This window comes from Tribolium castaneum, chromosome 1, assembly GCF_031307605.1.
Source record: "Tribolium castaneum strain GA2 chromosome 1, icTriCast1.1, whole genome shotgun sequence".
Taxonomy (NCBI): Eukaryota; Metazoa; Arthropoda; class Insecta; order Coleoptera; family Tenebrionidae; genus Tribolium; species Tribolium castaneum.
This window is the reverse complement of record NC_087394.1, coordinates 12,585,814-12,613,232: the sequence shown is the minus strand read 5'-3', so window position 1 is coordinate 12,613,232 and position 27,419 is coordinate 12,585,814. Positions and strand designations below refer to the sequence as shown.

Here is a 27,419-nt window from a genome sequence, read left to right as displayed (position 1 = left end):
ACAGGTTGAAGGTGTCGCGAACCACGCTCTTAAAAAACACTTTTTGTGATTTGCAATTTCCCTGAAGCGACTGTACTGAGGGTCGCGGCCACCCTCAAAGAATTATCCTTTGAAGGGTCCAGCCCCCTTGATTAATCCACATTATCACATGCTCCATCGAACTTAAAAATCATTATTACAATAACTGTGAAGTGGAACCTCACATAACTCGGACGTAAGTCACCTGGTGAACTTTCGAGCGAAATTCACATAACGGAAAGAAATTGGCACAGAAAACTAATTGAAAGTTTCTTCAAAGTTGAGTAATTTTAAAGCCCACATCGATTTTCGAGTTATTAAATAACCGAACAATTCTGTACACAAATGCCGATCATTCAACGCCAACACGGAACATTGTCACTGACCTTCTGCCGCCTCCTCATTCCAATACTGGGCGACAGTTTTAGAAAAAAATTCATAGAAGTTTTAGTGGATTCGGTTTAATTAAACTGTTGGGTTAACAACTCATGTACCAGTATGTCTGCTAAATTAGTCAACTCGAGCGGAACACTGGGTCATATTTGCTGTTATGTATACATTTGCTTTGAGTGGCGATTCCGACCCGACAACAGTGAGTCAACTTAGTCAGTGTTATGCACCAGCTTACAATTTAAATTACATCATAAATAAACAGTCAGCGATTTGTTTCCTTGGATCTGAACGCGAGAAAGTAAAAGAAAATGTAAATACAAAAAAAGAAAATCTTTTCCAGTCTTAGAAAATTTGGAAATTGATGGATTATGAAAAATTCCAACACCTCGAATAGCTTCACAAGTTGTTTAACACCATTTGTAAACATAAATATTGGAAGAATCACACCCAAAAGCCCAAACGTAAAAGCAAAGTCAAGCCTTGTTTTCAAACAAATTTAACATTCAACTTTTACCTTTTCATGTATTTATTTATGCAACCAGTTAGGAAATGCCAATTTTTGTGAACCATTATGCTATTCAAGTTTCCAAAAAAGTAGTAACAGAAAATGAGTTGCTAATGACTAGGCACATACTTTTTGCCAATTTTTAAGCTTGAAGAATTACCACTTTTACAAATACAGGGTGTTTCACATAATTTTACGAGGCCTGCTCCTGTAAAATGCCACCAACAATACAAATTCCAATACAAACTCGATTACAAATTTTGAAAATTTAGATATTCTTCGCTAGTTTGTTCACCCCTTCAAAAAATTTCTACGTTTTTGGTTGGTTAATGATTAAAATAAATAGACTAGAATTACATTCATGCCGTCTCTTTATGGAAAACAGAAATTTATCATAATTAATTTAACAGTCATCAGTCTGACAACTACTGTCATGGATTTACAAAAATTAAATATTTAAATTTGTATTTTTTGTATCTTTTGTGACTTTTGTACTAGGAGAGGCAACCTTATAAATAAAATAAAAAAATATTGGATTTTACACGCCTGACTGTACGTTCGAAAGGTATCTCTCCTAATTTTTTCGTAATTTTTCACTTGCAGATAAAAATAATAATTTAAAAAAAAGTAATTTTCGACCAAAAAATCAAATTCTAAAATTTATACTAAACCACGCGTATTCACTTCATATAACTGTTTACGAAATTAGCGAAGAAAAATACCAATCAGATTTTGAATTAAACACACTTTTACATTTTAACTTTAAAAATTATTTTTATTTATGAGCTGCTACTTGTGACGTCGTAAATTTAGGTGACAATGTGAACTGTGATTGGAATAAGATTGCAAAAGATTTCGTTGGAATATTTCAATGCAAGCATTAGTTTTATTGCAAGACTGTAAATAAAAGGCTTCAAAAAGGTCGGCTACTGATAACTGATCCCTTTGTTGGCAAATTATACCATCTTCTAATAAATCACGCGCCTAGTTTGCGTCTAAATAAGGCCGATTATTTCACTAACCAAGCAAAAATTTATAATTCTGATACCAGCGTTCAATGGGCTAGCAGGTAAGGATTCATTTGGTCTAAAAACTTTGTAGTCAAATTAACAGTTGGTGCTCCAAAAACTCACAAAACTGGTACGACTTTATTTATTAACAAAAAAATTTTATAAAAATCGTGAATGGTCCTTATCAGTGTATAGGCTGGTGTGTAAAATTTCAGGATTTTTATTTCATTAGAAGTCGCGATTTTCTTGGGTCGCGATAAGGTTGCCCACCCAGTATATTTGTATGCATTCATTCGGCGCAGGCCCCGTTAAGTTATGTGAAACACCCGGTATATTCTTCCTTCTGAAACCAACAGCGAAGAAGTTAATTAAACTTCTCACTAGAGTAAGATCTGACAAATTTGATTTTTTTAATCTTGTGCTATAAATCACACAAATTATATGTGCAAAATATCCCCTTAGTGCTTAATGCTTAGTAAACATTTTTTATATTATAAATATATGCTAAATTATAGAGGGGAGACACTCTATGTCTCACCGCGCTTGTAATTACTTGAAATAAAATTTTTAAAAAAGCCAACTGCTTATTCAGAAACATAATTGGCGCAGTCAGTAGGATAGGCGAAACGTCTTGTGCCCAAAAAAGTGAACCTCCAAAAATCTAAGTTGTGGACTTTCACCGAAAAATTGTGAACCCAACAAGTGCGCGAGGACTTTCACCTAGTGGCCGCTGGACCTGGACAACTCCACGGACTTCCAATCAAAAGACGGTGCGTTTCAACGCTTTGACGCCTATCGAAAAAACCTGAAGACAACGTTGGCAGATGGAGTACAGTTGGTGAGTCGTAGATGTCATTTTGCAACAAATTCGGACTCGAAAAATTGCATCAATCTTATCAAATTCGGGCGAAAACCGAAAAATTAATTGTTTGAAATTTTTGAGTATTAAGAAAAATAAAAATTAAAAATGCCAGAAAATCAACAATTATTTAAATTTGAATATTTACAGATTTTGCCGGAATTTACCGGAAATCAAGCTTTATTAAGCGAGTTCATTGCTACAAGTGAACAGTTAATTAATAAGTTTTACAATGTACAAGATGCAAATGATTTTCAAAATACCTTATTAATAAAATCGATAAAAAATAAAATAAAAGGTGAAGCTGCTGCTCACATAGCTTCGTATCAAATTAAAAACTGGAACGACCTCAAAACTGCGTTATTAGCAACATACGCGGACAAACGTGACTTACAGACGTTAACCATCGAATTGTGTAATTTGCGACAAGGCAACCTGAAACCACTAGAATTTTTCACAAGAATTCAAGAAAACTTGAATCTGCAAATCAGCTATATCTCGACCCAAGTAGTCGTTACTGCCAGAGATGCATTAATTCAAAATTCGAATCATTTGGCCCTAAGAGTTTTTCTAAAACATTTAAACAACCCCTTAGGAGATTATTTATCCACTAGACAACCGGCAAGTTTGGGCGACGCTTTACGAATTTTGACCAATGATTTCAACATAAATGACAAGACCAAATTTACAAAACCCCAAACTAATCACAACAGACCAAACCCAATGGTGTACAAACCCTTACCTCAACCACACCAAAATTTTAACCGTCAGCAAAATTTCAATCAAAACCGAAATCAATCTAACGTATTTAAACCACGACAAACTCATTTAGACAAACCAGTTCCAATGAGTATAAGTACCAGATACACAGTTCCAAATAAACCAAATTATAATTTTCGACAACCCCAGCAAAATTGGTACGCGGAAGAATTGCACAACAACGAAAATGAAGTAAATGACCAATCTGAAATTCAAGAATGTCCTGATGATAATAATGAAACAAATAACGGCGCATCAACCTCATTTTTTGAACCAAATTTTGAACAATATTCAGAACCTTTTTTAGAAGAAGCAGCCTCGGACATGTTGAATTATTAAATATTGACGACAACCCTTCACAATTGCCTTATATCGTTATACCCTTTCCAAACTGTAAATTAAAATGCTTAATCGACACTGGTTCCACGAAATCGTTTATAAATCCAGAAAAAGCAAAACTTCACTTTGCTAAATTAATAAAAAATGACCCGTTTATTATTTCTACAGCGCACGGTTGTACAAAAGAACAATTTAGCGTTTCCATACCCTGTCCCAAAATTTTTAAAAGTAAAACTAAAATCGTTAAGTTCCATATATTCAAATTTCACAAATATTTCGATTGTTTACTTGGCATTGATAATTTAAAACAACTCCAAGCAAACATTGACCTTAACTTGGGTAAACTCTTTCTTCCCAATACCCAAATCGATATAAACTTTAAAAAATTATGTGATTACAATAATCATATCGAAGTCCTGCCAAATTCCGAACAAGTAATAAAAATTAAGATTGCAAACGTTAAAAATGGAACTGCCCTTTTACCAAAACATACATTTTCAGACCTAGAAATTCACGAAAGTCTTATCAAAGTCGAAAATAATTTCGCTTTAACGTCGTTAATAAACCCTACTAACAAACATACAAAAGTCGACATCTCTCATCCATTTGAAGTGATTCCACACGACCAATTTGATATACCAAATTTAAACAACCTTGAACCTCAAGCACAAAATTTTGATTTTTCCAAAGTAAGATTAGACCACTGTAACAAAGAAGAGCGTCAAAATTTAGTAAAGTTGCTGAAATCGTATTCAGACATTTTTTATTTTGATTCTGACAACCTAACATTTACAAATGCAGTGAAACACAAAATTAATTTGAAGGACGAGACTCCCATACACACTAAAACATATCGTTACCCCCACATTCACAAAACGGAGGTACAAAATCAAATATCTAAAATGCTAAAACAAGGCATAATCCGACCTTCTGATTCGCCATGGTCCTCTCCAATTTGGATAGTACCCAAAAAATTAGACGCTTCCGGGCAACGCAAATGGAGAATAGTCATCGACTATCGAAAACTTAACGAACAAACAGTCGAAGATCGTTACCCCTTACCAAATATCAATGACATACTCGATAAGCTGGGTCGTAGTCAATACTTTAGCACAATCGATCTTGCTTCCGGTTTCCACCAAATAGAAGTAGACCCGAACGATGTCCAAAAAACTGCATTTACGATAGAAAATGGGCATTACGAATTCGTCAGAATGCCCTTCGGCTTGAAAAACGCCCCATCAACATTCCAACGTGTGATGGACAATGTATTACGCGGTATCGTAAATAACTGTTGCATTGTGTATTTAGACGACATAATCGTTTTCTCGACATCTTTACAAGAACATATTCAAAAATTAACAGCTGTTTTTGACCGACTACGCAAATTTAACTTTAAGATACAATTGGATAAAAGCGAATTTTTAAAAAAAGAAGTAAATTATTTAGGACACGTCATTACCCCGGAAGGTATAAAACCAAATCCAGACAAAATTAAAGCTATTTTAGACTATAGTATTCCAACAACACCGAAACAACTCAAAGGTTTTCTTGGTTTAATTGGATACTACCGAAAATTCATTAAAAATTTCGCAAAAATTACAAAACCATTAACTATTCGACTAAAGAAAGACCATAAAATTGACCCAAATGAAACTGATTACAAAAATTGTTTTGAATTTTGCAAAAACCTTTTAACCAATGATCCTATCTTACAATACCCAGATTTTGACAAACAATTTATTTTGACGACTGATGCAAGTAATTACGCCATTGGTGCTGTTCTCTCACAAGGAACCATCGGTAGCGATTTACCTGTCGCATTCGCCTCGCGAACCCTGAACGAACATGAAATTAACTACTCCACGATCGAAAAGGAGCTGCTTGCCATTGTTTGGGCAACCAAATATTTTCGCCCTTATTTGTATGGACGAAAATTTAAAATAGTCACCGATCATCAACCACTAAAATGGCTTTTTTCGCTTAAAGAGCCTAACTCTAAATTAGTCAGATGGCGTTTACGTCTTGAAGAATTTGATTACGAAATCCACTATAAAAAAGGAAAATTAAATAGTAACGCCGACGCTTTATCGCGACCTCCAAATTTAAACATGGCTACAACCCCAGACAATTCTGAACCAGAAACAGATTATTCGGATAAACCAATATTCGAATATATAAAAAAATTTAATCAAGAACTCATTAATAAAGAAGATGACATAAGTTCTACCCGCGTAGAACCCGATAAAGATTTAGACCAAAATATCGATGAGAACGACGATAACATTACAATTCATACTAACAAAGAAAACCCCGTCTGTTTGATACCTATTTCCGAAGACCCGTTAAATTTTGGCAAAAATCAAATTCAATTCATTTCCGTTACAAACAATCCTTCAGATCCAGTAGTAATCAAATTATTTGAAAATTCAAAACAAAGAATAACAGTCCAAATTTCACGCAATGATTCGAAAAATAATATCCTAAACTTTATAAAAAATTATGTTATACCCCAAGTATCATATGCATGTCACTTCGCATCGGACGAACTTTATGAAACAACCGGAAACATTTTAAGAGAACATTTCAATGAATCAATATTATTTAAAAGGCACCTTAAAATTTTAGAAGACGTCGAATCCCCCGAAGAACAAATTGCTATAATTCAAAACTACCATTACGGTAAATCTAATCATCGTGGCATTAATGAAACCCTACAGAAAATTTCATCACGTTACTATTGGCCTAACATGCAAAAAGCTATTCAAAATTTTATCAACAAATGTGAAATATGTAAAGCTGTAAAATACGACCGCAAACCATTGAAGCTAAAATTCAATTTGACTCCGACACCGACCAAACCATTCGAGATTGTTCATATAGACGTATTAAAATACCAATCCCACAAGTTTTTAACAATCATTGATGCTTTCAGTAAATATGCTCAAGTATATCTACTCGAAAACATGCAAGCAATAGAAATAATGAAAAAATTACTGATTTTCTTTAGTCATCATTCTGTCCCCAGTTTGATTATAACTGATAATGGATCAGAATTCGATAACGGTGTTGTAACAGAATTTTTCCGACTTCACAAAATTGATGTCCATTTCTGTAGCCCTCATCACCCAGCAAGTAATGGACTTATAGAGCGTTTCCATTCAACATTTTTAGAACATCTAAATTTACTCAACAATCGTCCTGAATTTTCTAAAGACCCAATCTCAACAAAAATTTTATATGCCACAATTGCCTATAATAATTCCATCCACAGTACCACAAAACTAACCCCTTTCAATGTTTTGAATTTGAACAATGAACAAGAAATTGGAGATATTAATTTAGAATATGTAATTTTAAACAACCATTTACAGTCTCATAAAGAAAAACTGCAAATCATTTTTAAAGAAATTAACAAACGACTAACAGAAAACAAAGAAAAATTAATAACCAAATTAAATGAAAATAGGGAAAACATACCAACTAAATTACCTGACACAGTCTTCGTAAAAAGTAATTTTAGATCAAAAGTTCGAAACCGATATAAGAAAGAAGAAATTTTAGAGACAAATCGTGACCGTAAAACGATAAAACCTAAAATCAATAAATCAAAAACCGGCAGAAAATTTAATAAACTCCATATGGATAATGTTAAACGACCAACTAAACAAGGAAATTCCATTGCAGGTACATCTTCGTAACCTGGCTAATGGTTACCGTTTCGTCAGACCGAAACATTACAAATAACCCTGGCATCCTTCCCATAAATTTAGGTAAAGCAAGGCTTCAATCTTCTTCCCATCACATGATCCACTATTTTGATATTTCCGGTCTTTTAACAGAATATAATAAATTGCAAACCTACTTAGAAATCGTGAAAAACTCAACGGCTAATGAAACTGAAACTCAAAAAGGAATTCAAAATTATTTAAAAATTATTCATTATAACATTAATCTTGTAGACGAAAAACTTTACCCATTTTTCCAAAATAAACGAGCAAAAAGAGGATTAGTTAACATATTAGGATCAATCATAAAAACTATTACAGGAAATATGGACTCCGAAGATAATGAAAGAATAACTAGTGTCATTAACACAATAAAACAAAATCAAAATAACATCGCACATCAACTGACTAATCAATATTCAATTAATCAAGAAATAATTAATAAATTCGAAAAAACTATAAAGGATATCGAACATAACGAGAGAGCATTGTACTCGTTAACATCAAAATTCCAAAACGTCACAAGAAATCAAATAAACACTTTATTTATCAAAGACACCTTGAACCAGCTTAGTCATTTATTCAATGTAATTTTGAATATTGCTCAAGATATTGAAAATTCATTGGCATTTTGTAAATTACAAACTGTTCACCCAAGCATAATAACAAATGAAGAACTTTTCAAAGAACTTTTGAAAATCGAATCTATTTATAAAAATCATTTACCATTTCCTGTAAAATCTGAAAACATTCAAAATTATAAAAGAATTTTGTCAACCAAATGTGTCATTAAAGAATTAGAAATAATTTATTTTCTTTCTTTTCCTTTGTACGAAACACGTGAATTAGAATTATTTTACTTAATACCTCTTCCAGACCAGAAATTTCAAACAATCATACCATCTGCAAAATATGTTTTAAAAGGCGAGTCCTATTTGTGGCCGTTAACAGACATCTGTGACAAAATCCAAAAGGAATACTTCTGTAAAAATGAATTAAGGACCTATGTTAATATTTCTTGTCAAATGGAAATCCTATTTAAAAACACGTTCGAAAAATGTCTTCCAATCCAGCTCAACAGGCTCCAAACTCTCGAATTCGTTCCCGAAATTAATCAGTATCTAGGCATTTTTCCGGTACCAGTTTCCATCAAAACTTCTTGCTCCAATGTTTTGGCACAACACCAAATCCAAGGTGTCTTTCTCTTCGAAAATCAACTAAACTGTCAAAAATACGTCAATGATCAACTTCTGATTTTTAATGACACAACTGAAGGAAAACCCATAATCCTAGAAGACTTCAGACTTCCCGCAAGAAATAATGTGAAGATTCCCAAGCTAACCTTGAGGACCCTTCAAGTTACAAGTTTAACTAACAACCTGCCTCGACTTCAGATGTACCCCTACGAAGATAGCAAAAATATTTGGCACCTAACCGGAACTGCTATATTGTATTTTGTATTTCTAGCCTTAGCCATCTGGTTTATGATGCAGAAGATAGCATTTCGGCGAAGAAACCAAACGGAAGAAGCCCCTGAGCCAGTAGAACTACCCCGCGATGCCAAATTTTAGTTCCTCTCCGGAGTTTCGGGCTAAGAGGGGAGGAATTATATGTGCAAAATATCCCCTTAGTGCTTAATGCTTAGTAAACATTTTTTATATTATAAATATATGCTAAATTGTAGAGGGGAGACACTCTATGTCTCACCGCGCTTGTAATTACTTGAAATAAAATTTTTAAAAAAGCCAACTGCTTATTCAGAAACATAATTCACATTAATTCCTGTAATTAAAAAAAATTCTCCATAATTAATATAATAATTCACCGTATGATATGTGGGTGTATTAAAATCACACATGAATCTTCGCTAACACTGTGGATATACTTGCTCAGTACACAGTTTAACTAAAGATAAATAACTAAATTTAACTAATCCTGCTATAAATAATGGACGTACGAACTGTACATAACAACTAACGTTTGCTCAAGAGTAATTACTATGTGCATGAAATCCGCACCTATTGGTGTAGCAATTTCCGTGCTGCAATAGAGAATTCATTGATTCAAATTAAAGTCCGCAGACTGTGAGAAATTTCATTTGCAGAACAGTCCTCACTTGTGAAAAGAGTAATGACGTGAAAATGTTTGAAAAGAAAAATTCAGATTGTTTTCTTTTCATTTTCAAATTTTAAATTAGATTTTATTAGAGGAATATCTCTTCTTTACCCTGCTATTGTAACCGACAAGAAATTTGGTAGAAAGTAGACCATAGTGGATATTATAAATTAATTACAGATTATTAGTAATAAGTATGTTTTAACCCTTTGAAGCACAGTGGTTACTCAGTAAAACCACCTTTTTAAATTTATTTTACTCCTATTCAGCATTCTGGTATCTCGCTGAAACCACATAAGGCATGCGTACTAAGATGCCTGTTTTAGAAATTGCCTAACTTATACTTTTTTCAACCTCGAAATTAAAGTTGTGTCGATGTTTGTATTGGGACTTGCTCCTGCTGTATCAGTGTCGTGATAGTGACTCATTTTATTATTATTATCGTTTATTCACAGTTAAATAAGGGTAAGTAAATTCTGTAAATTGTTGCTATAAATATTTTACTTGTTGTAACGACAGGCGCATGTTCAATTTTTGTTTACATTTTGAGGTAAATAGTAATATGCAGGTGGTTGTACAGTGATACCACTATGCAGTAAATGTTTTATTTTTTACAGACATGAGTAATGCCTTTCTTTGAGGAAGAGCAAGCTCGTCTTCAAAGACTTGTTGACGTTCTAGATGAAATACCATCCGACCCAGAGTCTATTGATGAAGAAGAAGATGACGTGGATGAAGATATTGAAGGCACGTATGTAATTGGTACAGACAATGTATTACAGCGTGTAGATAACATTTTGCAACCAGAAGAACATGTTCCAGGTGAGTTTATATTGCTCTGATTTTTTGTATACTAAGCCAAATGATGATTACTGATTAGACATTAATGGCATTGAAGAAAATGATGACAACCAGTCTCAGAATGATGATCACGACGTTTCTGACGACGATACTCCCATTGCTGTTAGACTTTACAGGAAAGGAATTACTTGGTCTGATGATTATCCAAACATAGCAAGAAAAAATGAGTTTAGGGAACATACAGGTCCAAACATAGAAGCAGAAGAACCTATTGATGTATTTCTGTCACTATTTACTGAGGAACTTATAGATACACTGGTTTATGAAACTAATCTTTATAACACGCAGAATAATGGTGGCATAATTACTAATCCTACAAACAAGGAAGAAATAAAAAAGTTCTTAGGAGTTAATATCCTTATGGGAATAAAAAAATTACCCTCTTATCGGGATTACTGGTCGTCGTCATTGGAACTTAGAGATTCTTACATAGCATCTACTATGTCTGTGAACAGATTTGGTTGGCTTCTTTCAAACTTGCATATAAATGACAATTCTAAAATGCCAACCAGAGACTCTCCAAATTACGATAAATTATACAAAGTCAGACCCCTGTTAGAAAAGTTAACAGAGACGTACAAAACCTGCTACGCTCCAAGTGAATTTCAGGCAATAGATGAATCGATGATTCCGTTCAAGGGCAGAAGCTGTCTCAAACAATATATGCCCGATAAACCCACTAAGCGAGGTTATAAGGTGTGGGTACGTGCAGATAGTTATGGTTACGTTGTACAATTTCAAATTTACGAAGGAAAAAGAAAAGATATCGTAGAAAAAAATCTTGGACTTCGAGTAGTCAAAGAATTGACAATAGACTTAGTTGGCAAAAATTACTCAGTATATTTCGATAATTTTTTCAGTTCAGTAGAACTACTTATTTATCTCCAACAAAATAAAATCAATGCAGCTGCTACTACCAGACCAAATAGAAAGAATTTTCCAAAAGATTTTCCAACTGACAAAGAAATGATTCGTGGCAATTTTGCTTGGAGATCAACACGTACTGGTATAACGGCTACAAAATGGAAAGACAGAAAAGGAATACATTTTCTTTCAAACATGCACAGTCCATTGACAGAAACTTCAGTGAGGAGAAAAGAACACGACGGTTCAACGAAACAAATCGCTTGTCCAGCAGTTGTTCAGGACTACAACAAACACATGGGTTGTGTGGACAAAGCAGACATGTTAAAAACAATATATTGTATTGATAGAAAGTCGCGCAAATGGTGGCACCGTATATTTTTCCACATGTTGGACACGACGGTGGTAAATACATTTATCATCTACTCACAACTTACGGAAGGAAAAAAGCTTACACTCAAGCAATTGCGCCTTGCTATTGCAATATCTCTTATCGGCATTCCACAGAGAGAAAAAGTTGGACGTAAATCATCAACCCCTGTTCACCATTTTAAAACTTACGTCTCACAAGAAGTAAGATACAACAAGTCGGAACATTTGCCTGTCAGAACAACATCTCGAAGATGTGGACATTGTTCCACAGTAGCAGAAGTTCATAGGACAAAATGGGCTTGCTCCGTATGCAAAGTTGCCCTATGCCTCTCTGATAACAGGAACTGTTTTCTTGGATTTCATACAAAATAAATAATATTTAGATTTTTTGCTAATTAATTAATTTCCTTTTCGTTGCATAGTGGTTTTTACGGTAAACCACCCCTCAAAAAAATTCAAAATTTTGAAAAAAAAATTTTTTTTGGCAAGCACTGTTTTTTGCTATCTAACAACTAAAGAAAAATGCTATTAAAAATGTTCATACCTCACTTTCTGGAAATGTGTGCTTTAAAGGGTTAATAAAACTTTCAAAAGAAATTGTATAGAATTTTGTTAGTTTGAAGCTGTTTTTTTACTTGATCAGTTGTGTGGGCAAAACTTGTGTAAAGCAGAAGCGAAGAAGTAACAAGAAATGTATGCACTCCACAATGAAACCTATATTGTATAGCAAAAAAACGTACACCCACAAATTTACAGAAGCCTACAACCGTAACGAACAACAATAAAGACGTCGACCTCGACAACAACCTTTGTTAACATCAAATTTGAAGGTGTACATAATTTCACACCAATAATTAAATAACAGTAAATAGGTAAAACAAAAACGATTATGTTATGGGATACCTGCAAACATAAAAACTCTATGATCATTAATCATTCAAATTTACTATCACAAATTCTTCTCAATTATCTCAATATCCATTATTTTGCTGTATCAAAAAAACATTAAGTTTTCATAATTTGCCATAATAATGGCATATACCGTCATATCTTCACAAAATGTTTCATGGTTTCACTATGCACACATCTCACTTGTGAAGAGGTAGATCTTGATTTATTTTCATTTATTTTATTTATATGCGTTTGGTATTTTAAATATTTTATCAACCAGGGTACAATTTGATTATCATTAACAGTAGATTTTTTTCTTCATTTTATTTACAAATGGTAAAGTGCAGTACAGAAAAAATCAAGAAAAGATGTCCATTTCATAAAATAAACTGAAGTAGTGAACACAATGATTGACGCAATGAATTTTGAAAATCCGACATAGAGTTGTGGACAAAATAAAATGGGACAATTTTTATTTGACTAGTGTAACAAGATCTTTGAGCGATCGTGATTCTAATCCTGATTCACAGGATTAAAAATTCAAAATTAAATATCTGAGGAAATTCGTCTTGCTCTTGATGAGAAACCTTTCTTCGACCAGACCCAAGATTTCTATTTTTTGATAAGTAGTGTCAAATTAAAGTCAAAGTCCGTTTTAATCAACAATCAACAAAATTTAATCAAAAATCTGCTACCAGACTTGTTCTACTTTTTTGTCCACAACTGTTTTTTTAATATTTTTTTATTAAAAGTGTTTGATGTCTACGTTAGGCTATTATAGACAGTCATCAGAAAGCTATAACATCATACACGTGCCTAAAGTACAATGTGTTTTTAAATGATTCTCATCTATTTAATTTGAAATTGGTTTACATCTAAAAAATTTGTGCCGCTCTGCTCAATTGAATTCTCTGTCAATAAATGTCAAAACTCTCAGTTGTGAAATTCACAAATTGTCAATTAATTTATTTAAAAAATTTGGTTAAAATGCAACTAAACTGTTACACTTTGCAAGAAAGCACTTTTATTGTTAAAGACTTAATAAATGGAGAATGGTAACATTGTCTAAATGCTTGTCATTAATTCTATAAAGCGGCATTTCTGATTTTACATGAGAAATTCACAGACGACTATGCAGAGATTCCTAGTAAGTGGAAATTTTGTAACATAAGGTCGAAAATGAACTGAATAAGAGCAGACCTGTGGAATTTTAACATGTCAAAAACTGACAGATCAGAATTCAAAAACAATTTTTCAAAAATTAATTTCTGTATGGATGGTCAGAAAATTATAACATCATTTATGCCTAAAGTAATTTTGTTATCTAGAAATTCTTAGCAAGTGGAAAATTTATAACATGAGATCGAAAATGAACTGAATTAGAGTAGCCTGTGCCTGTGGAATTTTGACCACATGTCAAAAATTGACAGATCAGAATTTAAAAATAATTTTTCAAAAATTATTTTCTTGCTTAACCAAAATGTTTACCAAATGGTATTTACCACGAAAACAAAATAAACGGAGAATGGAAATATTCAATTGGTGCATGCTTAGCAGAATTTCGGAAGTAATATCCCGATTTTACAAAATTTTATAAAAACAATTAATGAAGAATAAATTGTGGTACCAAAAAGCTTAGCGGAAGTTCTTCCAAAAGGACTCGAGAAAAGTTACACACTTAACTTTCAAGGCTTGCTCTAATTCAGTACATTTTCGATCTCATAGTATTTATTTATTCATATTTCCAGTTTATAAAAAATTGAGATTTTGACATTCTGTACAAAAATAACAACAAAACCATGAATAAAGTAAATTTGTTAGATTACTCTTTCAGTTTTATTTGTTAAATAGTAATCAAAGAGACCTGTGCTTTTTTCATATCTTCTGCCTCCACACAGTTGCCAACTGAATTTCAGAGTTACAAGCCATTTTGATGAGTGATTTAATTGAACGCGTGGTAGATATTTTATCACAAGTTACAAGTAAAGTAATTTTATTTTTTACCTTTTTACCAACAAGCTGTACAAACATTTGATAAACCGATAATAATCTTAATCTGATCAAAAATTTCAAATTAAAAATTGGCAAATAGGTAGGAGTTAGATTTGAAAAATTACTACATTCAGATAAGGTAGCAAAAATAACGTTGACCCATTTGTAATTCAGGAATTTGGGAAGATATCGGCAAACTGACGATGACTCACTCAGGCAGGTAACGCAGGTCTTACTTCACCTGTCTCCTTTTCAACAGGTGTTTTCTTTTCATACCCATTACAATAGTTATTTACACGAAACGGCGTTATTTAAAATTTCTTAATTTTAACCGCCTCTTCACTGATAATAAAAAACCGTTCAACCGAATTGTGTTATTTCAGCAATTGAATATTATTTAATAACTTAATGACCTACATTTAATCGAGGGCAATTACCCGACACACAAAAACCCAACAAACCTTAATTAAAAATCGCAAACTCACCTAAAATGATCCGAAAACCCTAGAATATGTTTTTGTTTACCATAAAAGAACACCCACACTTTCACCAACAACCACTTGACGAATTCGAAACAAATAAAATCAAACTTTACAATATCGTCACATGAACAATCTCCCAGTTCTCACACAAAATTAAATCTTTCCAAATAAATTAAAAACGAAGAGATAAATAAAAACAGCAATCGCCGTATTTGACGTGTCTAGCGTCGCACGCGTCGATACCTAACCACGCAAATGTCCAAAATCGAACTGTCACCGCCCAGCTGATTACAAAATTGTATGCAGCTAACCTCACATGTATTAAAAACGATCATTTACACGTGGCTGTGGACAAGCGACGCTTCTGATTGGTGCATTTTCCAACAAGCAACAAAACCGACCAATCAAAAGCCACCAAAACCCGATGCTGGGCGATAAGTGAGCGTTGCGACCCGACGATGAACAATCGCGTGAAGACAGCTCCACAACCTAGCTCCTTCAATTTCCGAAAATGCCCGAACACGAAGCCAACTTCACACTAGCAAAATAAGCAATTTTATATATTTTGTTAACCACTTTATAGACGTAGAATAAATTAAAAAACTGAAAAAACACAAAACGCCCTTTCAAATATGAAATTTTGAAAAAGGGAAAATTTTGTTATTGGTAAAAAATATATTATCAGAAATTTGCATAAACATAAAGAACATTTATAAAAATAAGTAACAGTTAAAAGATTGGTTCATGTTTTTTGTAAAAAAAAAGGTAAAAAAATTATGTTAAAAAACCGAAAATTTAGTTTCTTTATTTTTGAAAAAACGCCCTCTGATTCAGAAAACTTATTGGTTTCAATAAAAAGGATTTTGAATCAGATTTAGATTCGAATTAAATTACGAAGACCATCGACATCAACTCAGTGACAAACGAAAGACTTAATTTTTGGTTTGGCTCTTAGTAAAGTGTAGAATCGAATCAAAAGTCTTTATAAACTCTGAGAACGTTAAATTTAATTCTTCTAATCAAAATAGAAAAATTTTGTTAAATTGTGAGTAATTGTAATCTAATCTAAGTTATTATATATTATATATTATATAGCAATTTACTAGTTTTAAATACATCTACAAACTGATTATAGTATAGTATTATAAGCGAATGAGGTTCAATCTGTAGGTACAAATATATTAAAATGTTGAGTCAAAAACTAAACTGCTCAAAAAAAGTTAGGGCTGTAAGTACGCATTTTGAGATTAATCGTCTCTAAGCGAGAAAATTGTTGCTGGAAAATACGAAACTGGTACAACTCTAAACGATAAAATAAAAAGTTTCATAGAAAACGTATTTGATATTATTTTTCATGCGGCTGTAAATTTTTTTTTATAATTTAGTATATCATTTTTTAATCAGTTTATTAGTTTAGCAACATGCAAAATTAACTGAAGTCTGGACAGTGTCGTTAAGGGAAAAATATTAGATTATTTATATATTACTGATATTAGGTGTTATGTGCCCAATAAAAATTTTGATGGCCCACCTATGTGCCCACCCAAAAATTAGGAGCTAGATCCGCCACTGTCATTAATACAACGATAAAAAAACGCATATTACAAAAACTTGCATAACAGAATTATTGTCGAAACAATATTAAAAAACATAAACTTGTCTATATAGCTTCAAAAATGCATTATCCTAACTCTTTTACTTCATTTAACCCCGAAATCGGTTTTGTCACACAATGCCCTTTTGGCCATTGATACAGCAACAAAAAGACATTTATTACAAAAAATTGCATAACAAAATTGTTATCGCACCAATATTAAGAAATATAACTTACTGCAACGTCCACAAATGCAGAGATAACTGAGGTAACTGTTTTTACCTGAAAAACTTTGAAGTTGTCAAATTACTACCCATCGATTCATATGACTGGAGTGAAATATTGACATTTATACTAATTTTATATAAAAAAAACAAAAATATAATAAAGGATTGATTATAAATGAAATAAATTGGAGAATTTATTATTATTGTCCCTTTGGACAATATTTTATGTTATCGCCTAAAAAGCATAATCATGAAAATTTTATAATGCAATGAATTACTTCAGTTTAAATGATTCTCCTCTCCCAAAAACTTTTTTATCGCAAAATACACTAGAAAGATAAACCGAATCGTGTATTTTAAAAGAAACTTAACATTACCTATTAAAATCATTTGGAATTTCGGGATTTGGATGCATTTTTTCTGAAGTGACTGTTAAGAGTGATGAGATACAAAACACAGTGACAATTTAAGTATACGTGAGTAATTTATTAATTGGAAATGGTTTTCTAAATAAAATGAAATAAGATTTGCTGTATTTATTTGTTATAATAGGACATTAAGCGCCGTTTTACGTTACAGAGAGTAAAATTAGAACTTAATTCCGTATTAAAGTAATCCGACATTAATTTGCCATTTAAAATGCATTGACAACTGTCAAATTAATCTAGAATTAAAATTTAATTGCAGTTAAAATGTTCTCTAAACCGACTCTAAGGACCGGTTTACAGAAGCGTCATTAATTTAATTCGCAATTAAATGCGTGATTAACTGATTAACTGGCCAAATTGAACAAATGTAAATGAACCATTCTCGTTATTAACTTCTAACAACCAATTAAATTTTAATAATGGTTTCTATTAAACTTTTTTCTTTAACTAAGTAATAAATAAAACTTGCAAACAAACCAACAATTTTTTGACTTCTTAAAGTGTCGAAACGACGCAACGAATTTAAGTTTTTTATTATTTGTTTGTGTTTTAAGAAAATTAATAAACATTCGTCAATTTAAAGAAAAACTTCTTTTTGGTATTGACAGTATTGGTCAAAATTTTAATCAGAGTATTTCCAGAAATAAATTACTCTAATGTCCATTGATAACTTTTATTCTAGTTATACCAATTTTTTCAAACATTTAATAAACAAAAATGTTAATAAAATCTATTGAGCGATTAATAATCGAACGATTAGAAGTATAAACGTTTTTACTTGAAATTTGAAATGCAAATTAGATTAATACTTTTTGTTTTATCTAGTTTGATGCACTATAAGTTTTGTAAGAACGGTCTTTTTGATTATAATTTGTAGCAATGAAGTTTTAAAAATAATAATTACTTTGATTTAAAATATTTTTTGGGCAACCGATTACAATCTGATCTTTTCGTGGTCTAAGTCTTGAATAAAAATTATATATCGACAACAATATGAATTAAGAGTTTTTGTAAAATATTTCTACGGTAAAAAAGTTGTGGCAAAAGTTAATTAAACAAAACTGTTTTTTAAATGTCACGTTATTTTATTTTGCAACAAAACTTTTTACTTTAAGAAAACATATTAGAAGGCACTCCCAACAAATAGTAAAAATTTAGTTAACTTAAATTTTTAATTCGCAATGAAAGTTTAACCTAAAATGTAAATGAAATAAGAGTCCGTGTTAAGCATGTTTGTTATTCAGCAAATTTTAGTCGATGTTAAAATTTACTTATTAAAAATTCCAACAAAAATGTTTAAACATTTTAAAAATCATTAAACGAAATGTGAAACATCATTCAAAACTCTTTTACGATGTCAGATGATTTATGAGTAGTAGACATTCATTTATGAAGCGTCATTTTCTTTTTAGGCGGCTGTACCTATATGCGGTGGCGTTTGTAAGTTTGTATTGACACCAGAGGAAAAAATACTCTGTATATACCATTTCTGTTCACAGTAGAATTTTGCAACAGCGCATTTGAATGTTTTGAAGGTATAAAAGTACAAATTGAAAGTTTCTGAATAAGAAAAGAATTCTGGTAAAATAAATATTATACCAGCGACAAATTTTGAACCAAGAATTTTGGAGCTAGAAAATTTATATTTTTTAGTATTGTTACGACAACTTTGTTACAAATTTTTTTTGTAATAAATGTCTTTTTTTAACGCCGTGTTAATAGCCAAAAAGGCATTGTGTAAAAAAACCGGTTTCTGGACGCAGTAAAGTTTGTAATAAATCTCTTTTTATTGGTGTTAATCTGCTTTTTTTTAAAAAAAAAGGCAATTTTTAGTAAGTAATTGATTTTTCACCTTAACAAATTTTCCCTCTTTTAAAATACTGGATTTAAGGCTCTAGACCCTCTGGGAGCTGGCGCATACGTTTTACGTGTAAACTGTTTTTACTGTTTTTAGCCGCAAATTTAGACTTGAAGAGTTTCTTGACATTTGCAGTGTTTCTTTATAAGTAAATGTAGGTCGAAGATTCATTTTTGATTGAAATAAATGCCTAGATATTTTTTTATTAAATAAAATGTCTGTTAATGAAGTTGATACGAATTTTTGATAACGGTGCATTGTATTGAGAATTTAAAAAAACCATTTTATAGGAAATTTAAAAATACAGACTTGAGATATTTTAGATTTTTGTTAACTGTTCTCAATTGTTAGATATAAAGCAAAAATTAAATTGTAAGTAGGCAACTTTTAATGCATCCTTCTTCAAATGCGTAGCTAGCTGGAAGAAGATTTATGACGGGTTTAGGACGCACCGCTGGAGGTAACCACCATTGGGGTGACCCACAAGATAATAATTTTATTGCATTTGTTCAAGACAGAGAAATGTATCGGCACAAATAGGAATTTTAGCGATTTCTCTAATAGTGGTATAAAATTAAAGCACATGATTTCGGAATTAATTTTTTTAACAAAATAATTAGGTACCTATAGATTTGCATTACGTTTTTTTTTGTAGACACTGCTATCAACGTATCTTATGAGATTTTGAAATACGAGTAATCACGCTCACTATTTTTTTTGAATACTTTTAACAATAAAATTATTCCTGTTTTAAAAAAAATATAAAAAAAGATGATTAAAACTTTGGTTGTACTTAGCTTCGTTCTGCACAGGTTTTGTGATAGAACTACTGAGCTCCCTCACCACGACAAGGTGTCAACCCAATCTGCACTTTGAATACGAATTTTTCTTTTATTTAATTTTGTAGCTTGAAGTTCTTTGGTTTTTAATAAGCGATTTGAAAATTTTGTGGTGTAAATGCCACTATTCCCTGATATTTTCTCCATAATTTTAAATACAAATTTGTTTTTGTTATTTACATTTACGACTGCCGCAAAGCATCTTCCATGATAAGAACCGCGTTCTGAAAAATTTATTCTTTTACCCCCAACAAGTTTGTTAACCACTGAATTAAATGACTCAACAGAATTATTATCGACATCATACAATAGACTTGAAGATAAATTTGCAACTCGTTTTAATGCCTGCATGAACAACTCAAACAAGTAACTATTTTTAAAGTCAGAATATGCAACTGCATTTGTTATTTGACCAACTGTTTTACAAAAATACGTAGCGCACTTTGAATGATTACCAAAAATATGTGCAGGTCCATTTAAAATATCATTTTTCAGGTTTTCTGCTTTTTGATCGAAAGTACAGTTTTCGTTTTTTCTGTATTTTATCGCTGAAACAATTGCGGTTCTAAATTTCAAATAATTGTTGCGCAAAAAAGTTTTTATATTTATGTCAGAACGAGGAGTTTTAGCGATTTCTCTAATTTTAGTACAAAAATTTCGTAGTATATGATTTCGGCATTCAATTTTTTTAATAAAATAATTAGGCCCGTATGGTCTTGCATTACGAATTTTTTTGTAGACGCTACTATCACCATCTCCTATGAGGTTTTTAAATCTTACGTTATGCATGTCTACTGATTTTTTAAATCCATCCAAAATAATTGCTGCTTCCATTGAAGTTGAAGTGTTTTTCCAATTTTTAAAACATTTATGAGGGGGCGTCGTTTGGTTTTTTTTCTTATAATACATACATTTTTTACAATTTTTATTTTTAACTCCCACGTATAAAATTTTTTTAGTCCTTGCACCGACTATTGTTGCAACACCAGAAGATGCGTTATATTTTAAAGAAATACACAAAATTTATATAATGTAAGAGTAACGCAGCTATATCTTCGCAAGCTAGTTATAGAAAAATTGTATAAATTTAATAAAAAAACGAGAAATAATTCCTAAATTCTAAAATAATACATAATTATAAAAGTATCATTTATTTTACAAGGCGTAACGTAAACAAATTATATCCCTAAGACTGGATCTTACAATCTCTCGATACGTTATTTGTACTATAATTATTACTGGGTATAGTTAGAATAAATTTTTACAACAATGTATTTTTCAGAATTTATTACCTGGATAAAATTATCAGACGAAAAAGCGGGTTTAATGAAGTTTTCATCATTTTAATGAGATATTCCTAGTAACTTTTTTAAAGTTAAACTGTTTTCTGAAAGAACAATAATGTTTCACCAATTAATTTTTTTATTTTATATTTTTTCAATGCAAGTGATCCAATTAGAAATGCACATGACACATAATATAGCGAACAGAATTCGGTTAATTAAAACATAAAACCCAATAAATAAATGGTGTAATGGTGTATTATTTTTTACAAAACTATGCTAGTATTTTATTATTCTTTAGTATCAAATTTTTTTAACAAAATAAAAAACGTCTTTTTTACTGTATGTTGCTTGAATCTCTGAAATAAGAGAAACTATCGTGGGCGATAGTGGAATTCAGTTTGTTTACATTATTTGCATTTTATGAGAAGGGACAAGACACCCCGAGGCGAAGGTCGGATGCCTATCCGATGATTGACAGCTGTCACTGAAAACAGGTCTAAAAAAGTATGCAACTTGTAGTACACCAATTCTCAACAATCGCTTCGGTACCCTGAAGCCTTAAGAGAAGTTTGTGTTTTTCAGTTTTTCTCAATATTGAACGTCTTTAGTGTTGGCAACCAACCATACAATCGCTTATTTTGTTGGTGTGAAAGTGGTTTGTGTCCGGGTATTTCCGGAAACTGAAGGAGCTAACTCGTGTAGCTGTCTTCACAGAAATAAAGCCTCGAGTGAAGTTAGCCGATAAATAAACACGCATTCTAGGAAAATGGCGGACGAACAGTTGCCTACTGGGTGGGAAAAGCGGTTAAGTCGGTCAACCGGTAATTCGGTTAAGTTTTAATCATTCTCCCTTGACTCAAAACGTGTATTTTAGGCCAACACTACTACCTGAACGTTTACACCAAAGAGTCCCAATGGGACGTTCCCGACAAACCGGCAGAACCTGTGTCTTCGAGCGGCCCCGAACAAGTCCAGTGCTCACATTTACTCGTCAAACACAAAGACTCGCGAAGACCGTCCTCTTGGCGAGAGGAGAACATCACAAGGACTAAAGACGAAGCCTTGGAATTAGTCAAATGTGAGTGTTTTTGGCCAAGAAATGTCACCACTTTTGAACGTTTTTTCAGCGTATCGCGAACAAATCGTCCAGGGCAAGGCCTCGTTTGCTGACTTAGCCTCAAAGTACTCGGATTGCTCGTCTGCTAAACGAGGGGGCGACCTTGGCTCGTTCAAACGGGGGGCCATGCAGAAGCCCTTTGAGGAGGCGTCGTTTGCGCTCAAGGTTGGGGAGTTGTCAGAACCTGTCTTTACCGATTCGGGGGTGCATATTATTCTGCGTACTGTTTAGATTTGTACTCTTTCTAGACCATTTTTACATTTATTATAAGTTCATTCATGTTCTTTCAGGTCTTGTTAACGTAATTTATGATGCATCTATGCCAAACAAATTCATATTTATATATATTGCGATGAGATTGGAGCTGTAAATTTAGTGTAAATTTCTTTTATATTGTACTTTTTACTTATTAATGAGGTAACTTATTCCTGATACTTTTGTTATTTTGTTTATGCACAATAAAGAGCCCTAAGCACTCCTGTTAGCCCGGATTTTATTCCAGAATCAAAAGTAAAACATTTGCTAAGATGCAAGCATAATACAAGTGAGGATGAGAAGATTTAAATCAATAATAGGTAATAACTATCTTTTATTTTCAAAGTGCCTTTCGCGTAGTTACAATAGTTCGAAACTACTAATACACACAGATTTTTTTACACAAAAAGTATTGTTGCAACGTTTTGCTTGTACACCATTAAATTTTATTGAGATTACTTCAAACCAGGATGTAGTCTTTCAGACGAACCGATCGGTATCGTAAATATCTTTTGGTCACCGTTGTCGAAACATCTTATTTTGAGGATTGTTTATCATAAACAGCATTAACTGCTGTAAAACGTTATGGTGTAACTACAAAGAAAACGATGCTTCAATAATAATCAATACAGGGTCTTCCACGTAATTTTACAAGGCCTGCGCCTGTAAAATGCAATCAACAATACATATTCCAATACGAACTCGATTACAAATTTTGAAAGATTGGATCTCTAGCTTGTTCATCCCTTCAAAAAATTGCAACACTTTTAATTAGTCGGTGATTAAGTTAGGTGGATTAGAATCATATTTATTCCGTTTCTTGTTAGAACACATGAAAATTGTTTCTGAAAAACATTTTATGAACATTAATGAAACAGTGATTAGTGCCCACCTAAAAAATCTCTACGATATTTTGAATACTTGCAACTTTGCATAAACATAAATTACATTCTAAAAATAAGTAACCGTTAAAAGATTGGTCCATGTTTTTTTGTAAAAAAAGTGAAAAAATTTTGTTAAAAAAACGTAAGTATCGTTTTCGTTTATTTTGGAAAAAAAGATTCAGAAAACTTATTGATTTTGAATCAGATTTAGTTTCGAATTAAATTACAAAGACCATCTACATTTTTTTGTAACTCAGTGACAAAAGAATCGAACCAAAAATATAGCGAAGTTAAGGGAAAAATATTAGATTATTTATTACTGATATTAGGTATTATGTGCCCAAAAAAAATTTTGTTGGCCCACCCATGTGCCCACCTAAAAATTAGGAGCCATTTCCGCCACTGTCCTGCTTACCGGATGAAACTTACTTTTTATCAAATATAATACATGATGTCCATTGAGTTTTCTATTTGTTTCGCCTCCATTTCCTTGGAATACCTTCATTATACCTAATGGGAGACTAAAATTAGTGCTTCTAATTTTCCAATATATTATTACTTACCATTTATTATTAGATCCAATAAATCCAAAAGTTACAGCAATACAAGGAACAAGTCACAAAATCTAAGTGTAACACACTATCACCAAATTTTCCCAGCAAAATATTAAGGGAAAACAAATTAAAAATTACAAATAGAGCCCAAATGGAAAAACATATCATTTAGACCAATTGACGATATGAACTAGTACCATGCGGTTATTTGAATTTATAATTAGCGTAGGTGGTTTTCTTTCTTTATGATTGAAAAACTAGTGCAAATTGAGGGAAAAATGCATAATATTAAGTAGGTACTGGCCGAAATTCTGATTAATTAAGATAATTACCGTTTTCAAGTAAGTACCCAAGTTAAAAAAGTATTAAAGCCTACTCTAAGTATGAATTCATTGTTCACATGGTAGCAAATATTTTGCTTTGTACGTGAAGATGAAAAATTCCGAAAACGGTAGCACAAACAACTACAGTTTTATATTAGAAATGGGACACTTCGAGCTCAATATCTTTATTCCTTTAAACATCTTTTCAGTTATTAACTTTAAGCATTTGAAAACTCATGATTTTGGATAGACAACTTAATAATTTTTGTGAAGCAAACACAAAAAACCCGTTGTTCCATTTAACTTTTTCAAGTTATTTAACTTTTAACAAACTTCTTAAATTTTTTACGTTCCTATAATCGTAAGCACTACATTTTTGAGTTTAAACTTTCCCCTTTAACGTGGTAAAGTCCTACTTTTCTGGGTAGTTTTTGTGTAATAATATGATTGAAAAAAAAACGTGTTTTCGTCAAACAAATCAAATTATTTCAAAAACTCTAAGCAGAATCGACCAATATAAGATTAGATCAAAATTATCAGTTTTCAGCTACGGCCAAAAATGCAAAAAATATAGGGGAATTCATTTAACAAACGTAACTTTGCATTGTAATTTATTTCTGAAACACTGTGTATATTTGAAAATAATTTTAGTTGATGCAGGGGCTTTTAGTATCTACGCCTTTTGTAAAAAAATATTTTTCATTTATTTAAAGGTCATTAATGGACTTTTCCAACCCGCTGGGAAACCTGTAACCCCTGTAACCATATTCATATTCCACAAAGTGAGGTTATGTTTCAACATTGTTCTTTCGAATCAAACATTCAACTCTCGAAATAATTTTATTTATGAAACACAATTGAAGTAAAACGAACTTTTTCACCGTCTTATCTGCTACGAAACTAAAATTAGTAAGAATGAGCAACTAATAAGCAAAAATTTGAGGTTATGTTAATTGCAGAAATGATCAAATCCGGCACGTTCAAGTCCCTGTTGAGACGCCACAAAAACGTTTTGCACTTTTGCCAATTGTCTTCAGCCGCCCAACCACAGTCAGACCCCAAAAGCCACAGTTTTCGTACCGATGAGAACGACCCCCTTAAACACACCCTTGATCATGTGGGGCAGTACTACAGAGTCCCCCAAAATGAGTGCAAAGTATATCTATACGGGGGTTTACCCAAATCGTACGAAATCCAAACAAAGACCTTCAATGAAACTTGTTTAATGGTGAGGAAACCTTCAGTCGATATTATAAATTGTTTGAAAGGGCTTGATTACACAAAACCCGCCGTACGTTTTGTCCTATTTGGTAAAAAAGGAAGTGGCAAGAGTTTGACAATGGCACATGTGTTACACTACGCCCAAAAGGCCGGTTTTTTGCTGGTCCATGTCCCTTGGCTGGGCAATTGGATGCGGAACCCTAAGGAACTGAGCAGCTCTGAGACTAGAGAAGGGTTTTATGATTTAAATCTGGACGCGGCTGCGTGGTTGGTGCACTTTAAGTCGCAGAATGAGCATTTGCTGAGCGCCCCTGAGCTTAAAACGACTCGGGAGCATGTTTGGAGTAAACGTGAGAGTACACCAAAAGATTCTAGTTTGCTTGAATTGATTGATCATGGCATTAATCGGCTGAAATATGCATCAGAGTGTGTTCTTGCCCTAGCTGAAGAATTGAAACAATTGACTAAAGCTGGAAATTGTAAAACTCTAGTGGCAATTGATGGTTTCAATGCGTTTTTCTACCCAAAAACTCGTGTTTTTAAGGAGAAGAAGGAAGTGGTTCCGCCAAATAAAATCACACTGACTGAGGCTTTTCTCAGTTTGACCAAATTTGATTGGAATAATGCGGCAATCGTTGTCACAGTTGATGAAATTGCCATTGCTGAGGAAGATCACAAGTCGCATTTTCCAAGGTATGGATCAAAGTGGCTCATGATTTTGAAGTTATATTGGCAAAATTAAATAATTTTAAAGTTACACATTTAATTTAGACATTTTGATCAAAATTTTTTTTATTTAGGTATCTCTTGGGTAAGGAAGGATTTGAACATTTGGACCCTTTTGTGCCCGTTTTTGTTGACGCTTATTCACCAAAAGAGCTCACAAGTTGTATGGATTATTACAGAGAAAGGAAGTGGGTTAGGTATTTCCCACAACAGGATGAAGAATTGGCGTCACTAAGTGCATATAATCCTTATAAATTAATGAAGTTATGCATATCGCTTTAAATGTAACTTAATTAGAGTAAATAAAATTGAATTACAGTAATACTGATGTCTTGCTTTTAAATCGATTACTGCCGTTGAGAATCAACACCACAAAAAACGTATTTTTAAAACAACCATAATTTCAAAATCGTATAAAATAACCGGCTGCGGTCAAATCAACATTAATTAGAAAACGTTTACTCAGCCATTTGAGGACAGCAAAATTTTCAAAATAATTTTAGTATGTAAAGGTTCTTTTAAAATAGACGATTCGGTTTATATTAAAATGTATTTTGCTACGAAAGAGTTTTTTTGTGGATTTAAAATGGGATAAGATAATCATTTAAATTGAAGTAATTCAATGGATTTAAAAATTTACATACATTGTCTCATAGGCGATAGGTATGTCCCATTTCAGTTCATGGTAGAATTTCACAGCGCATTTGAATTTTTCGAAGTGAAAAATAAAGCACAAATTGAAAGTTTCTATAAAAGAAAAGAATTCTGTCTTATTTTTTACTTGGTTAAAGAAGATTCAAGAACAAGAGTAATATTTTTTAATTTTCACTGTCTAACTTGATATTGTTAATGTCTTTAATAAATAAAACCATTTTGAATAATTTTTCTCATGTTATTTTTCTACAAAGGATTTTTTGTC

General features: G+C 32.3%; 4 protein-coding genes across 6 annotated transcripts in view; 3 read left to right on the top strand and 1 right to left on the bottom strand.

Moving 5' to 3' along the window:
- Evi5 (Ecotropic viral integration site 5) overlaps nucleotides 1-15,468 on the bottom strand; it is an 80,994-nt gene extending 65,526 nt beyond the window's left edge. Inside the window, exon 1 of the mRNA XM_008193123.3 lies at nucleotides 15,192-15,468. The gene's annotated coding sequence lies outside the window, so the exon portion shown is untranslated. The remainder of the gene's footprint in view (nucleotides 1-15,191) is intronic.
- On the top strand, nucleotides 9,981-12,210 carry LOC135266699 (piggyBac transposable element-derived protein 4-like). Of its 2 annotated transcripts, XM_064357874.1 has the most exons (3): nucleotides 9,981-10,191; nucleotides 10,344-10,548; nucleotides 10,607-12,210. In XM_064357874.1, exons 2-3 carry the CDS (start codon nucleotides 10,353-10,355, stop codon nucleotides 12,193-12,195), a joined length of 1,785 nt encoding a protein of 594 aa, XP_064213944.1. In that variant the 5' UTR covers nucleotides 9,981-10,191; nucleotides 10,344-10,352; the 3' UTR covers nucleotides 12,196-12,210. The 2 variants fall into 2 exon arrangements, with proteins under 2 accessions (XP_064213944.1, XP_064213942.1); XM_064357872.1 differs by having other exon boundaries at nucleotides 9,981-10,548.
- A 6,615-nt stretch (nucleotides 15,469-22,083) lies between the features above and the next one.
- Nucleotides 22,084-23,021, top strand: LOC655927 (peptidyl-prolyl cis-trans isomerase NIMA-interacting 1). 2 transcript variants are annotated; one of them, XM_008193124.3, is made up of 4 exons: nucleotides 22,084-22,241; nucleotides 22,295-22,498; nucleotides 22,548-22,772; nucleotides 22,828-23,021. In XM_008193124.3, the coding sequence occupies exons 1-3, from the start codon at nucleotides 22,187-22,189 to the stop codon at nucleotides 22,766-22,768; spliced, it is 480 nt and encodes a 159-aa protein (XP_008191346.1). In that variant the 5' UTR covers nucleotides 22,084-22,186; the 3' UTR covers nucleotides 22,769-22,772; nucleotides 22,828-23,021. The 2 variants fall into 2 exon arrangements, with proteins under 2 accessions (XP_008191346.1, XP_967576.1); XM_962483.4 differs by having other exon boundaries at nucleotides 22,548-23,021.
- Nucleotides 23,022-25,198: 2,177 nt separating this feature from the next.
- mRpS29 (mitochondrial ribosomal protein S29) lies at nucleotides 25,199-26,822 on the top strand. Its single transcript, XM_962561.5, has 3 exons — nucleotides 25,199-25,462; nucleotides 25,513-26,467; nucleotides 26,575-26,822. Exons 2-3 carry the CDS (start codon nucleotides 25,515-25,517, stop codon nucleotides 26,780-26,782), a joined length of 1,161 nt encoding a protein of 386 aa, XP_967654.1. The 5' UTR covers nucleotides 25,199-25,462; nucleotides 25,513-25,514; the 3' UTR covers nucleotides 26,783-26,822.
- The last annotated feature ends 597 nt before the right edge of the window (nucleotides 26,823-27,419 follow it).